The 16,806-nt window shown below is 45.8% G+C and overlaps 1 protein-coding gene across 3 annotated transcripts in view; it reads right to left on the reverse strand.

The window, feature by feature from the left end:
- Nucleotides 1-16,806, reverse strand: part of TRAK1 (trafficking protein, kinesin binding 1) — a 92,132-nt gene that overhangs the window by 30,298 nt on the left and 45,028 nt on the right. For all 3 annotated transcript variants that reach the window (XM_006892992.1, XM_006892991.1, XM_006892990.1), the window contains exon 2: nucleotides 7,774-7,850. In XM_006892992.1, coding sequence (XP_006893054.1) covers nucleotides 7,774-7,824 — 51 coding nt within the window. In that variant the 5' untranslated portion in view covers nucleotides 7,825-7,850. The remainder of the gene's footprint in view (nucleotides 1-7,773; nucleotides 7,851-16,806) is intronic.

The raw sequence follows: 16,806 nt of genomic DNA on the forward strand, positions 1-16,806 counted from the left end.
TGGGACCCAATTTCCTTATCTGATAAATGCAGTAGGGTGGAAAGACAGGCTAGGAAACATCCTTGGGGGAAAACAATCTAGCCTTTTGGTTCATTTGAGTTATGCAAGAATAAGCAACCTTTATTTCCAGCTGCTTCTACTGTTAGGTCCCACTGAATCATCTATGACTCACAGCCACCCCGGGAAGCACAGATCTGAACCTGGCCCTATCCTGCCGTTTTCACCATCTCTGCTAAACTCAAGCCCACTGTCACAGGGACAGCGTCAATCCATCTTGTTGAGAGTCTTCCTCTCTTTCCTCTGTGCCTCCACGTACCCCAGGACAACCTCTCCCCAAGGACTGACCCCTCTTGACAACACACCCAAAGTATATGAGACGAAGTTTCACCCTCCTCGCCTGTAAGGCGCACCCTGGTTTCACTTCCTCCAAGTCAGATTTGTTTGTTCTTTGGGGAGTGACTGTCAGTATTCCACAAGATGGGAGCAGGCTTTTCTATGGTGGCCAAAGGAATGTGAAGAATTACCAGCCATGCACTTGAAGTAAAAGTACACAGTCAGAAAAAAACTTCCAATCAAGAGCTACCCGATTCCCTCTTATGTAGATGATAATCTCCCTCCTCTCTGGCTTCCACAGAACCCAACATGTGACTACTGTTACTACTGTCTCAGAAGCCAGCCAGCCAAAATTGGAAAAATATCTGCAAAAGACTCAAGCAAGACCCACACCTCACTCCATACACAAAAACCAACTCAAGGTGGATCATGGACCTAGGACTAAAAACTTCATTACAGAAAAGCTAGGAACAACACTAGAAGTCCTAATCCACAACATAAACAGTCTTCCCAGTATCCTGGAAAACCTACAACCAGGAGAAGATAACATAGATGAATGGGATCTTCTAAGACTCAAATCCCTATGCGCATCCAAAAACTTCTCCAGTAGGGTAAAAAGGGAAGCCACTGACTGGGAAAAAGTATTCGGTAATAACATATCAGATAAGGGACTTATATCCAGAATTTATGAAATACTTGAGCACCACAACAAGATAAAGGTAAATAATCCAATAGAAAAATGGGCACAGGATATGAAAAGGCACTTCACCGAAGACGACATTCAGATGGCTAACAAGCACATGAAGAAATGCTCAAAATCCCTAGCCCTAAGAGAGATGCAAATTAAAACAACTATGAGATATCATCTCACCCCAGTCAAAATAGCAAAATTTAACAGAACAGCAAGCAACAAATGCTGGTGAGGTTGTGGAGAAACTGGAACCCTGATTCACTGTTGGTGGGAGTGTAAAATGGTGCAACCCCTGTGGAAAGCAGTATGGCGCTTTCTCAAAAAGTTGCAAATAGAGATACCATTTGACCCAGCAATTCCACTACTGGGAATATACCCTCAAGAGACCATAGCTGACATCCAAGCAGATATATGCACACCCATGTTTATTGCAGCTTTGTTCACAATAGCAAGGAGCTGGAAACAACCTAAGTGCCCATCAACAAACGAATGGCTAGAGAAGCTGTGGTATATTCGCACAATGGAATACTATGCTGCATTAAAAAACAAGGAACTCATGCAATATTATTCAAAATGGTTGACTCTGGAGAACATTATGCTGAGTGAAATATCCCAGTCACAAAAGGACAAATATTACATGATGCCACTGTTGTAGAATGGGACTGTCCTGGGGGTTGGGGAGAGACTGAGTAAGATGGGTTCAATAATGTATACTGCACTGAAACAGAGGAGGGAGAAAACTGTTTAAAAGAGATATGTGACTAGGTATTTCTGTCATCACAGGAGTCTAGAGCGAGGGCTACATGGTGGAGGGGACCTGGGGGAGGGTTTGTAAAACAATGAAAGAATCTTTTCTTTTACTTTTCCATAATTTTTGACTCATGTACTTATAACTTGTTAGTCAAATTTGTGTCTTCTAGGTTGCAACACCCCCATGATACATCTTCAAGGATATGAACATTAGTGCAACAATGAATGAATGGAAACCCAAAATCTCTGTAAATGTTTATGAAAATTAATAAAATATAGGAAAAAAAAAAGGATATGAACATGTACGGCCAAGCACAATCAGTAAGAGTGCATCTAAATTCCAAAATCAATCTCCATATTAGTCTATGTGTTTCCTACTGCCAAAGGGGCCCTTTAGAGTAGTGAGAGAAGATCTTCACCCTGAAACCCACAGCGTCCCTTTTCAGCAGGAAGTAGCTAAGAGAATACGCCATCCCCTTTTCCTTATGAATCAGGGTGAAGTCTCTCTCAGGGAGGAGTGATAGGGAATGGCAAAGGACACACCGACAAAGGAGATTAATCAAAACTGACTTTGACAAGCACTGTGGAAACTGGACAATTAAAACAGACATTCGGATCGCAGGGAAGAAGAACAAACTGGGGAGGAGGGTGGAGAGAATGGTGCGGCAATGAAGGAGTGAAAGCCCAGAATCCCTGTGAATGTTCATTGAAACTAATAAAATTTAATAATAATAAAAAAAAAAAGAAGCCAGCCAGCTTGCACGTCCAGAGAGCCATAAATAGCTCCAGCTCATTCTTTGGAGCTGTGCCCTCATCTCCTGTAAATACGGTAGGTGCACAGGGGACCCTCGAGGGAGGCACAGGAGATCACGTCTCTGCCAAGTCCACCACAATGCACAGCTCTGCTCATTTATCCTCCAAGGTGATGGGCTCTGCAAGAGAAGTTATTGGTCTCTCCTGGCCACATGCCCAAAGTACGTGAGACAGAGCTTCAAAATCATAGCCTCCAAGGAGAAACTTGGTTTCACCCTCTCCAAGCCAGACCTATATTTTTTCTTGGGGGTCCAGGATGTTCAAGACCCTTCTCCAGCACCACAATAGACAATAAAATTCAAAACAAATGGGGGGGGGGGAGAAGAGAAGTTCTCAAGGTCCCTTTATCTCAGGAGGCCCTTTATCACTTCTCAGGCTGAACAAACAGTCAAGTCCACTGCCAGCTCCACTCATAGTGATTCACTATCAGCTTCCCGAGGCTGAAATGAGGTTGTCCATCTTTCTTGCAAGGGAGTGGTGGGTGGATTCAAACCCCCAACCTTTCAGTTAGCAGCCTGATATGTAATGCAGCACAACATTCTTGCTCTTCATCAGGCTTAAAAGCTGGGTATATCCGGTACCTGGTCGGGTGACGTCAAGGAAACGTGTGAGGCCCCAGATCACCTGCCTCTCCAAGTTCTACTCAAAATGAACATCTAGTCCACGCGGGCAGACGAAGCCCTGCGGTGCAGGGGGTTAAGTGTTAAACCCACCCATCACTCCGCGTCTGTAAAGATCACAGACTTGTATCATAAGAGTTCGGAATGAGGGTTGCAGAGTGGATTATATTTGGGGTGGGGGCAGGGGGATTGTGTACCAATGAAGGAATTTTTCTTTTGCTTTTCAAGGAGAGGAGCAAATGTGTGTGTGTGTGGGGGGGGGAAGTGCAACAATGAATGAATGGAATTCCAAAATCTCTGTAGATGTTCATTGAAATAAAAAAACAATAAAATAAAAATTAAAATTAAAAAAAAAAAAAGATCACAGACTTGAAACTCGAAGGGGCAGCCCCACTCTGACCTACAGGGGCTGCTATGACTTGCCATTAACTCCACAGCAGTGGGTTCTGCATGGATTTGGCCAAGTGGTTGCATCAACACCGTAATTAATACCAAGGTCTTTTTCTCTGTGTAAACGGGCTCTCCAAGCACTCAACTCAAGTCTGCTCAATCGGTCCCCAGAATAAGTCCTCAGACTGAAAACTCGGCGGATGCTTCTGCTCCGCAGCTCACGCGCTGTCTGCTCTGCTCCACCCAGGGCAGGAAACGCTGCTCACACTCAAGTGCCCAACATCCAGCAAGCAGACACTTGGATGCAATGGAGTGTGCACAGAAAACACGGGTGAGGCAAGCAAATCAAGCAAATACGGTAACAAGGAAGACCTTGCTGGGGGAAGACTTCAAGCCAAGTTGAACTCAAAAAGGAACCGAGACACAGCAAGGAGTAAAAAAAAAAAGTGGAACATGGGCTCAGTAAAGAAGCCCTTTGCCTCACACAATCCACAGACCTCAAGCCTCACACCCAGGGGCCTCCGCCCCTTCCTAGCCATTCCCAGCACACGGAGATCTCACCCGGTCCACACTGAGAATCTACCCAAAACCCTAATCTCACAGTAACTATAAAGAAAAATGGCATTGGAGGACAAAAAGCCAGGAATATTTACGGAAGAGAAAAAAATACTTAAATAACTGATTGCAAAGTCGTTGGTTCTTCTCTAAATGTAAATGTGACTTACTCAATGTCTCTTTGACAATCCCAAGCACAAAAAAAGGAAATAATAAATTTCTACTTCTTACACTCAGTCCTTGTATGATAAAAGTTCACTTCAAGAAAACAAGAACGCACTTAAGAAATTACTCTGGTGGCCCAGTGGTGAGAAGATGCCGCTGCAATCCCAAAGGCATGAGGTTCGAATCCATCAGCTGCTCCGTGGGAGAAGGATGAACAAGCTCTTCCTGTGTGATTTACTGTCTCTGAAAACCCACCAGAGGGGCAGCTTTTATGGGTCTCGAGTCAGCAGCACACACCCACCATACGAACGGTGCTGCTGTTGTTGTCATAAAGACCACTGTGACCCATGGTGGCCCCACGTGTTACAACACGGGACTGCTCTGCAGGCTTCTCGTGGCTGTAATCTTCATGGAAGCAGAGTGCCAGGCCTTTCTCTCGTGGCACTGCTGGGTGGATTCCTACCTCTAACCTTTTGACTCATCAAGCTCTTAGCCACTGGTGCCATCCAGGGGACTCCACGATGAGAAGGAGAAACTACAAAGAAATCATTTAAGCTCTTGGAACTGAATTGTTACAAGAACTAGTTCTTTCATTCCCTGGAGAATGTGGCCTGGCAGAGCTCACTGAAACAGCTGGACCACTCTCCTCGGGGCTAGGCTGTGCTTAAGGGGACGATCATGTGTCTCAGCTCCCTTTTGCCAAAGACTTGTGCAGACACACCCCCTTCGAGACGGAGCACAGCCTGGCTCCTATGCTCAGCTGGAGCCGCTGACTCATCTCATTCACCAATTCGAGGATAAAAAGCATGACTAATAGGCCAGTGGGGTAACCCTCTCCCAGAACTGAGGGGGAGGTGAGCTGTGCCCAAATGGAAAATACTGAACCTCAGCAAGCTTGAAAAATTTTGCCACCAAATTCACGTCTCCTCTGGACCAGAAGCGAATCCTTTACACTGTCAAAGGGCTGTGCTCCGGGGGTCTTGTGCAAATCTCCGGGCCCTGCCAGTGAACACCAGGTGTGCAAGGTTCAGAAGACGCACAGAGGGACTGAACCCATCCCCGAGGACAGACAAGACGCCCCCCACTACAACTGCCACGTGAGCAGCGTGGTCACGTCTGGGACAGTCAGCCTTTGACCAGGACACCCAAGGAGTTCCTGACAAAAGCAGCGCTCAGATGCAGTGCTTACCGTGATACAGGAAAAGCATGACGATGTGTAAAACACACAGACAGGCTCTGACACAGCATGATGACCCTTGAGAAGGAAATCAAACACGACAGAGGGCAGCCTGAAGAAAATGTCATTTTATGTGGCTGTCGTGTGCCTTCCAGTAGGAACTGACTCATTGCTGAACCTGTGGCGGGAGCGTCAGCCTTTTTAGAGGCTCTAAATCGCATGAGAAGAGATCTGCCTCCCATGGAGCAGTTGGTGGATTTGAACTACCTGCCTTTGAGCTGGCAGCACAATGCCTTACCACTAGGCCACCGAAGCTCCTTGGATGCTCTCTATATGATGGCATTCATTCAGGAAATTAACTGGAAGAACTGACTTATTAATACTTGGTGGTTGTAAGAGGGTAGGAGTCCTGTGCTCCCTGAGTGTGGCTTATCCTGCGGGGGTACTGCCTGGCACTGCTCCCCAAACTCCATGGGACTCAGATGAACAGGAAGTGGGTGCTTGCAAAGACAGCATGCCAGGAACATTACCTGGGTCATATCTGTAACGTAAAAAAAGTGCCACTGACCACCAATTAAGCACAATGAAAAGACTAATGGCTATAACCAAAAGCGATCAAATCTCACCGCACAGCACGGTGAAGAGCCTGGACTGAAATTCTGGTGCCATTGTGCTAAGTCTTCTGTCTTCTCCGATTCAGAACAAATGGCCAGAGACTCGAGCCCACCAGCTGTTCTGTAGAAAAGACGCCTGGTAGTCTTCTGTCATAAAGATTTCAGTCTGAAAACTCCATGTGGCATCTCTACCCAGATCACTATAAAGGCGGCTGTTCCAATGACATCCAGCAAGATCAACAACGGCAAGCATGCAATGGGGGAAACAGTGGGGATTAACAACACAGGTACAGGAGCTCTGGTGGCCTAGTGGCAAGAAGTTGCACTGCAATCCCAGGGATACGGGATTTGAATCCACCAGATGCTCTGCTGGAGAAGGAGGGGCAATCTCCTTCTGTACCAGTCAGATCCGATTTGACGGTATACACAGAAAAATAATAAAATTTTAAAAAAGAAAGGCTTTCTCTCTGCAATCCCAGAGGCGCACAGTACAACAAAAAACAATACTGACCTCTAGGCAGAAGTTAGTCCTAGCCTTTAGCAGAATTACATAGGCTCTGCATGTATCATACAGGCTTCAACAGTGAAGGCTACGGTGCAGCAATTCTGTTGCTTAAAATGGGTTTCCCAGACCATTGTCTTTGACCTTGCCACATGGCCAGGCAGGAACATGTGGATAGAATGGACACATCCTGATATCCTACCAAAAGGCAAAATCCAAGTTCTACTGGGGGCACGCATGGTCTCTACCCCATCCCTCTTATAAAGAGGCCTATATGTGAAACTCTCTTATCTGCTCACCTCGGACAACACTTCTAACCTGATCCAGCTTATTCAAGTCTGTCTGCCCTGCATGTGCACGGTGGCTATAGGAGCACCTGCCGCAGCTGAGAATCAGAGACCTGGCCTGAGACAGAGCTGACCTTGGCACTGACTGCTACCCCACGGAACCAGAGCTAGCAGCCTTCACTCATGCTTGTTGAGGGACTACCAGAGAAGATGCCTTAACTGGCAGGAAAGAGAGAGCTTTGTGAACACTGGCCTAAAGCTGTGGACCTGAAGGCTAAGGGGCCTTTTAGCACACTTCAGAAGCAGTCCTGACTGATTATAAACTCTCCCCAGCCTGAACTGTAACCTGATTGATACCCTCCCTAATAAATCCCATAATTGTGATAAGGTTTCCGTGAAGTCTGTGTAGTTACTGCAACTGATTTTGGACCCATAAAGCATTACGGTAGGTGTTGGAATTAGTATTCGATGCAGGAGCATGGGGGACCTGTCTGACTTTACTGGAATTAGTTTCACATTGTGGATATTGTTGACGGGGGCAGTTTCCCCTTGTGGAATTAGTACAAGTCTTGACTCACCAATCCCCACACAGCCTTTGCTCTTTTTACAAAGGCCTATTAGTTCCAAAGGTTAAAGGTAGAAAGAAATCATCCAGCAAGGTCCAACTGGAGAGATCCTCCTCCCTCAAGGATTACCCAGGACCATGGTGACCAGAGACACTTCAAAGATTCTCAGTGAGACCTGCAGCTAAGAAGTCATGAAAGGCCCAACGTGTCAAATGGCACAAAGGTCAAGGACGGAAAAGCAGGTTGTGGTCCCAGGGCTGGGAAGAGGGTTCTGGACTATCAACAAGAGTGTGGCTTGAGGGTCACTTACCTCCTCAAGAAGACGAGTAACAGCATCGATGTCATTATATGTTCTAGTCATCTGGCCAACTCTTTCAGCACATAAAACTGCAAGAAATAAAAATGACAAGAAATTACTGATGTTGTAAACTGACAAATGAGCTATCTGAAAAGGTCGCCATGTGTTTGTTTACATTAGACACACAGGACTGTGGGTTTTACTTGACTCACTTCACATTGTTTTCAAGCATCACCAGTTTTTATCTCTGGTTACAGCAAGGATCCCCAAGTTTCTGGGGGAAGGCTACTAACCTCTCTGAAAGCCTGGAACTCGGGCTGTGTATGTGTGTGTGTGTATGTGTTCTGATAAAGAAAAGGGTCTGGCCTTACTCAAACCCCACAAACTGAAATGCTCAGAGCAAGACGGCCACCTAGCTGTCATCTTCCAAATCATCAGAGAAGCCTACAGATGGTGACAGACCCCAGTATCACACAGACCTATTACATGGACAGAATAAGATCCTTCACAATGAGAATAACTATCAAACAGCAGTTTGTAAAAGCTGAGAATACCATAGAAGAATAGTCCCCACTCACATCCTCAATAGCCTAAACTCTAACACTACATAACTAGTTTCTATACCGTGAAAGCTAGGATGATAGATGGCTTTTTACGCAATTCAAAAAGGTAACTATCACTGTTACACGTACATGCAAACATGAAGCAATATTCCATTCAACGTATGATATGATGTGGTCATAGAGGCTGCTGAACAGCTTGTGTCTTTGTTCTCTTTTCATTTGTACATAACAATAAAGAGCAAGTTGCTGTGCACCGTCAAGTCGGAACCGATTCATTGCTGACCCTCCAGCGGCATTTCGGTGGTAGTTAATCGAAAGGGAAGAGACTTCCAACTTTCTTTCTCACATGGAGTAGCTAGTGGATTCAAACCACATACCTTTGTGTTGGCAGTGCAAATCCTTACCATCAAGCCACCAGAGCTCCCTAATGAAGCTTAGAAAGTCTGTGTTGTCTTAAACGGCAAGGAACAGATTTGGAGTTCAACAAACACCAAGAAGGGAGCATGGACTGTTGTACATGGGAGGGATTAATTGAGTGCAAATGTGTATCTAAAGCTGTCATTTTTAGGCTGAATAATAACTTCTTGACAATTCTTGATAACTAAGTGTTTCAGAGGGCTCTCTGGGGGTGTAGTTCATATGGAACTGAGCTGTTAACCCAAAGACCGTGTCTCTCTCTGGTGGTTTGAATCAAACAATGGCTCTATGGGAGAAAGACGGGCATCCATGTGATTTACCATCTCTGAAAGCCACTGGAGGGTCAGCTAAGAGTCGATCTCCACTCTACTGCAGTGAGCTTTCAAGCCTTTTAGAAAATCACCCTGTTAAAGAGTCAAAGACTCAGTTCAGATTTCATAACGACCCACATTTGGTAATAAGAGATTTGGGAATTGAAAAGAATGACAAAGTCAAACTCAGGAGCATTACCAACCACAAACTCCAACTAGAATCCAAAAGGTCTCTAAATATTTTATTAGATGCAAGCAGAGATCAGCTCAGTGCATAAGCTCACGGAGATTGGATTGCTGGGATGATTTCCTAGTTGACAGAGGACACGAGAAATGGGGTTCCAAATCTGAAACCTAGGAAGCTCTGGTGGCCTAATGGCAAGGAGCTGCACTGCAATGCCATAGGTGCATGGTTCGAATCCACCAGATGTTCTGCTGGAGAAGGAAGGGCAATCTCCTCCTGTACCAGTCGGATCCAATCTGACAATACATAAAAAAAAAAAACCAAAACAAAACAAAAAAATTAAACAAAAAACACACCAAAACAAATAAAAAACAGAACCACCAACAAATCTGAAAGCTTAGAGGGATTCCAGTCGGAGCAGAGTGGTGCAGGGCAGCAGGCACGCACACACGCGTGTGGGTATGAGTGGTGGGTGGTCCTCCTTCCAGCCCACCTCTACCCCTCACACTCTGCCGGAACCCCCCTGCTGACACAGAGGCTGCCTTCAACCAGTGTCTAAATGTCATCGCCTCCAGCACCATCCTCCTCACCACCTCTGTCAGAGCTGCCGGGGAGGGGAAGCAGGGAGATTTATTATAAGGGCTGATCTAAACAGGAATCTAATTTGATGTAGATGGAGTCCAGCTCAAATTGGTCTAAAGAGTTCATCAGCCGGAGGTCATCAGAAAGCTTGGAAGTCTCCTTAAAAGGAGGTGCCGATCCATCCTGTTCTGTCATGGTGCAGACAGCACGCTGGGCTCCAGCTAACACGCTTCAAAGAAAGCACCAGCAACCTCCTCTTATAGGCCAGACAAGAGCCCATAGGAGTTATCAACAGACTGTGTGTTGAACTTCTGTTTAGATTCAGATGCCTGCTAAATGTCTACCGTGCTGTCCTTGAAGGGCCGGGTCCTCTGATTTTCTTGAGAGAAAAAGACTGCTGGGCTACATCTTGGCTAGGTTGGCTCTTTTTCATTATAAAATAAAAGAGAATAAAACCTAAGACTATCTTTTTCTAGCACCATATCAAAGATCATACTCACATTTTTGATAGCCAATTTGGGAACTGGGAACAACTGTGGTTACGCATAAGAGCTGACCAGGTGCAGCCAAATCACATGCAATTGTGAGGAAGAATTCTGAGAGTTCACACGTACCTTTTACCCAGCTTCCCCTCATGGCAGCACTATGCAAAATGATGGCAGAATATGGCAACCAGGATCCTGACAATGTGTAAAACAGGCTTGCATTCAGTTCTGTAGGATTTTCTCATCTGTGCTGGCTCCTATATCCACATGGATGTCTCACACTGCCTTTTATGTAAAGCTAGTTTTAAAAGACTTTCACAATTGAACCCAATAAAATGTACCCTTGAACCAAAGGTCCTTCCGAGTCCAGTGCATCCTTTCAGCATGCAAACAGAAGCAGGAGGTGAGTTCTGCCTTTATATCCCACAGATGGGGCATAAAACACAACTAAAGGGGTGCAGAGGGTGGAGGGGCCTCCTGGCCTGCTTGCCTCTGGGATTGCAGTGCAGTTTCTTGTCATTAGGCCACCAGAGCTCCCTTATGCACTAGTATTCTGATGGAGTTTTTAAAAATACATATAATCTATTTTTGAAAGAAAATAAATGCACAATGGGGGGCGGGGGAGGACAGCCACAGAAATATTTAAAGTTGGATGGGAAAACATACTTTCATTTATTTGTTTTTAAGTCTCTGTCATGAGAGCACAGGGAGGGAGCTGTGATGGCCAAGCCCATAGGGAGCTGTGCCACAGGTGGTGCCTCTGTGGCCGTTCAAACCCACTAGCAGTTGGGTGGGAGTTCAAACCCACTAGCAGTTGGGTGGGAGTTCAAACCCACTAGCAGTTGGGTGGGAGTTCAAACCCACTAGCAGCTCTGTGGATCAAAGAGGGACAATCTGCTCCCACACAATTTACAGCCTCTGGAAACCCACTGGAGGGTCAGCTACGAGTCTGCTTCACTCGACGGCAATGAGAGGACGCTTTGGGTTGGTTTTTTGAGTGAGAGCACACTGATAACTGCATCTTCACTGCCACAGATCGCATGGGAGGAGACTGCCCATCTTTCTCCCGCAGAGCATCTGGTGGATTTGAACTGCTTGTCTCTGGCTTGGCAATGCAACTCTGCACTCATTCACTCACTCGGTGCAAGAGTTACAATGGGCCCACAGAGGGTCTTCAGAGGCAATAAACAGTGTGGGAGGAGATTGCCCATCTTTCTCCTGAGGAGCAGCTGGTAGATTTGAACCACATGCCTTTGGCTTCCTTACTCACTCGGCCCTTGTCCACCTGGTTGTATATTTTTAAAAGAAATAGCTAACTGCAATATAGGTCCAAGGACACTGAGCCGTTTTTCAAGAGACAGCAGAGATGTGCTAAACACTTAGATGGCCAGACACTGTTCTAAGCATCTACAGATCATCTCACTCAATCCTCAGAGCAAAACTACAGGTCTGCGCATACACTAGCCCCATTTTGTAAATAGGAACCCGGGGTCTACAGAGGCTAAATAACTGGTCCACTGTCACATACCTCTAGCAAGTGGCACGTATGGAAATCAAAACAGACCCTAAACAGAGGCAGTAGCTACCACTTACAAGACCCCTGCTATTCTGAGGGATTCAAATGGTTCTCTGGAGCCCTGGTGTCACAATGGCAAAAGTTCATCTGCTAACTAAAAGGCTGGTGGTTTGAATCCACCAAGTACTCTGTTGGAGAAAAAGGAGGTGGTCTTCTTTCACACAGATTACAGCCTTGGAACCTCTCTTGGGGCAATTCTATGCTGTGCTATCTAACATTTCAGAAGAACTTGAAGGCAATGGGTTTTAACATGCTTTTTTTTTTACTGGTAGTGTTCTTTTTTTATTTTTTAAAATTAATTTTAATGAAAGTTTTTTTACAGAGACTTAGGGTTTCCATTCATTCATTGTTGCACTTTTCTCCCTGCCCACCACTCCCCCCAATTAGCTCTTCTCTTTGAAAAGTAAAAGAAAAATTCTTTCATTGTTATACAATCCCTCCTCCCAAGTCCTCCCAATCCCTCCACTATGCAGCCTTCACTCTGGACTCCTGTCATGACAATAATACCCAATCATATATCCCTTTTAAACAGTTCTCTCCCCCATCTGTTTCAATGCAGTATGCTTTTAATCCATACAACAGCCAAAGAAGAAGTGTTGCTGTTAATGATTACCCACAGGTTAGAACAGAGGCCTGGAGGCATTAGAGACCTAACAAAGATGTTAGGAGAAGGAGGGTGCACTGCAGGACGTGGCTGTGAGATCCATCGCTGTAAGTGAAAAGGACCCCAGTGTGAGGCAGGCAAAAACTGGCCCTATTAAGAAAGTGCCCTGGACAGGGTGAGAAGCATCTGTGTGGGGGGAAATGCAGCGAGCCCAAGTTCAAGCTCAGCACAGAGGTTTTCCTAGGAGGCTGCCACAGCCTGTGAGTCTTGAGCTTCCCTTTAGAAGGGAGTAAGAGTGACGGAGTTTTCCAAATAAATCTACTTCTACTAAAAAGCAGGGCTCTGGTGGTTGAAAGATAAGAAGCTGTGCTGCAACCCCAAAGGCACGCGGTTCGAATCCACCGGCTGCTTCTTGGGAGAAAGCGAGGCAATATCCTCCTGTGTGAGTCAACCACCCCTGAAAACCTGCTTGGAGGTCAGCTCCAACTCGATGGCACACACCAACAACCTCAAAATAGGTTTCCCCAAAAGTAAAATCTACAAGGCTCTAAAATAAAATCAAGCCGTAGAAGAGTGTTGTATGAAACACCCAATGATAAAGCAGATACACAGCGCGCACCCCACCCCAGGCGCTATCTGATATGAAACAGCATTCCCCATCATGCAGGAGATTGTGCCCCAAACAAGATTCAAGGACATGGGCAGCCCTGGGCCTGGCCGGGACAACCCAGCGAGCAGGCACAGCCCTTCAACACGTGTGGACTTTCATCCTCAGGCAGCAAGAAGTCACTGGAGAGTTATAAAAACAGGGTGTGCTCACATGAGGTCCTGTGAGCATTCTGGCTGTGTTATTGCTGACATGGAGTCAGGCCTGGCCCATGGTGGCCCCCAAACACAGCCCAGCCCGGCACCATCCCCACAAACGGACCACAGTGGTCCAGAGGGCCTCCACCGGCTCTTTGTCAGAAGTGGACCAACCAGACTTTCTTTCTAGCCTGTCTTAGTGTGGGATAACCGCTGAGGCCTATTCACAATGCAGAAGCCTCCATGGACAGACAGCAGTGACTGGGTATGAGGTGTAGCTTTGAGCCTCAAGCCTGGGTTTTTTACCAGACTCACAATCAATGCATTAGGTGACACCCCCACGCCCAGGTTCCAGTCTGTAAATTACATGGGAAGAGACAGCCCATCCTTCTCCCACAGAGCAGCTGATAGCAAGGGATTCTGGATAGTCCTGGGGTAGAGGAAGACCTATGACAGGGCTGTGACCATGGTGTGGTCAAATGAACTTTCACTTTATTCAGTCTGAAAAACCAGCAATACAACTAACTGTTAAGTGAATTCAACCATGCTGCAAATGATTTGACGAGTCCCTTCTGGCAAGCTCTGGTGGCCTAGTGGTAAGAAGCTGAACTGCAATCCCTGAGGTGCACGGTTCAAATCCACCAGATGCTCTGCAGGAAAAGGAGGAACAATCTCCTCCTGTACCAGTCAGATGTGATTTGACGGTACACACACACAAATAATAATAATAATAATAATAATAATAATAATAATAATAATAATAGTAGTAGTAGTAGTAGTAGTAATAAAATAAGAGTCCCTTCTGACATCTATTTTCCAGCTCTTGTTCAAAGCAAGCGAGATGCCAGCCAAGAAATCCCAAATATCCACTTTGTGCTGGGTCCTAAGTAGACCAGGGTCTAGGCCCAATGCCAGGGAGATGGCTCTGTGAGCGCTCAAGATTTAAGGGCCCTGAGAGACTGGTCAAGGGATAAGGTCGACCAGGCGGAGAAACCAGGGAGCCCCCAGGGTTCAGACCTGGGGCGGCCTTGGAAGAATTGCAGAGGGGTCTGCTTGTCAGGCCAGGAAGAGCTGCTGTGGGGTTCAGGCAGCGGCTGGAGGAGAATCTGGGTGTTATTGAGAAGGCCGATGCTGGAGGAGACATGGATAATACACTCCTCTGGTGGCCTCGCTGTCCCTAAGGAGCCCAGCTCCTCACGCTGTGTGCCAAATTAACGGTCCCGATAAGGTCTCCAGGACACTTGGGCCTTATCAGTTCTCTCCAAGAAGCCTCACTTTTCACCGGTGAAACTTAATTCTAGTGGAGAGATTTTGACAAGGTTGTTAGAACAAGTAAGTCTCATTACCTCTTAACCGAATTCTCAAAACATTTCTCACATGAACGTCAGGTTTACACATCTTCAGAGCAAATGAATGAATGGGTGAACATTTTCTACATGTGTGTATGTAAACGTGTGTGAGTGTGTGTGTGTGTAAACACCCTAAGCCCTTGGTTATCCATGCAACAAGTTATGTACACTCCTAGAGGAAACTGTTTCTTCAAAACTAAAGAAAAAAAACTCACTAACACCAATTAGACAATGTCCATGAGTGGAAAAAAGATATTCATAACTGCTTATTTTATTTGCGCTTTGTCTTAATTAGAGGTTATTAAGCACAGTGTTTCTTAACTTAAAAAAAATAAAAACAACCCAAAACACACCATCTGCCCCTGCTTTCAACAACTTTTCCTTTTAATTTCTTGTGTGTAAAAATACCAATTAAGATAAATCATGTCTAAAAAGTTACATTTTATAACTTTAATTATGAAAATGACAAACACAGTGAGTAAATGTTTTTCAGAAGAGGCACGCATCCAGAGGAACTGCGATAAGGCGCTGAGGTGTGGCCTCTGGAAGGAGGTTATTCTGCGGAGACCACACCTCTCCGGCTGTTCGCATTTACCAGCAGTTCTGAGATGCACCGAGATGGGTGATCCCCTCATTTGTGATTCACAGTCTCCAAAGACCAACTCGGTTCTGCCTTGATGGTCATGAGTAATGTTGACAGGAAATAAGAAGTCCTGGTGGCATAGTGTTTAAAGGACTGTTAACTAAAAGGTCAGTAGTTTGAGCCCACGTGCCACTCCACTAAAGAAAGACGTAGCAGCCTGCTTATGTAACAACATTGGAGACCATGTGGTCAGTTCTGTCTCTCCTGCAGGACCATCAAGGCCACTGCTGGGATTTGGATGCTGGAAGAAAGAATGGTCCAGGGACCAGTGGATTCACCCACTCCCTTTGATCAGCAGCAGACATCAGGGTGAGGAAGCAGCCTCCATCTGCTGCTGACCCCACAAGACATAATCTAGTAAGCGCATAACGTCATGGTCACAGGGGAGAGAGTGGAGGGACAGCTTTGGTCACAGCTGAAATGTCTTCCACAGAATTCTAAATGCAGGTGCACTGATACCACTGTCTAATCACTGCAATACAGATGTCCTTTAAAGCACTGTTTGCAAACTCTTGACTTTAGATTGTCATAGATCTGGGTAACTCCTTAGTTCTGCTGTCCTCTTTAAAAAAAAAAAAAGCGACCTCAATGCACACCCAGCTAAGAACCACCTTACCTGAGCCAGCCTCCCCCTCCGCACCCCGAGTCCTAAGCCCACCATTCACTGCAGCTCACCCCCCCCCAATGGAACCCTCTCAGGTGTCTGCACTGACACCCTCACCTGCTATTTCTTTCACTGAGGACTGGGACCCTCCCTCTCTCTTCACCTGGCACCTTCTTCTCTCCCCTGTGCCCAACACTAAGAAGAAAACGTGGCTATCCAAGTCTCAGCCATTCTGTCCATCTTGGAGTCTTGGTGATATTAAGGAGTTAAGAGTCTGTTTTCCCTTGGATGATAGACAAACCACTTTGGCTGAGGAGAGCGACTACAAACAACAGTTTTGATAACCCCACTTAACCCTGCCAAATACGGTGCTGGGTGATGCTTTATGACAGGAAAACAGAAGCTAGGAGAAGGTAGACATACTTTCTGAGGCTGGAAAAACTCTCAAAGCTTCTTGAGGATCTAGCCAAGAAAGAGAAGAATGTATGTCTGTACAAAATGTTGCAAGCAGGTTTTCACAGCAGCATTATCCACAATGAAAGAAAGTGGGAACCACAAATGGTGAATGAGTAACAAAACGTGACAGAGCCAGATACTGAAACAGTGTTTCAGTCACAAAGAGAAACAACAGCCTTGGATACGCTAGAGCATCAATGAACCTCAAAAGCATCGAGTCAGTGGAAGAAGCCAGGCAAGAAAAGACCATGTACTGTGAATCTGTACAAGGAAAGTGTTCAGATGTGGTAAATCCAAAGAAACAGAGAGCAGATCAGGGGCTGAACATTAAGAGTGGGATCAGAGACAATCCAGAAGCAGCCATGAGGGATAGTAGATGAGGTGGAGGATGTGAATATTCTAGGAAATAATTACGGTAATGGCTGTGCAACTCAGTAAATTTACTAAAACAAAAACCAAACAGGAAA

The sequence above is a fragment of the Elephantulus edwardii genome, unplaced genomic scaffold, assembly GCF_000299155.1.
Source record: "Elephantulus edwardii isolate Elephantulus edwardi_28Jun2011 unplaced genomic scaffold, EleEdw1.0 scaffold00121, whole genome shotgun sequence".
Lineage (NCBI taxonomy): Eukaryota > Metazoa > Chordata > Mammalia > Macroscelidea > Macroscelididae > Elephantulus > Elephantulus edwardii.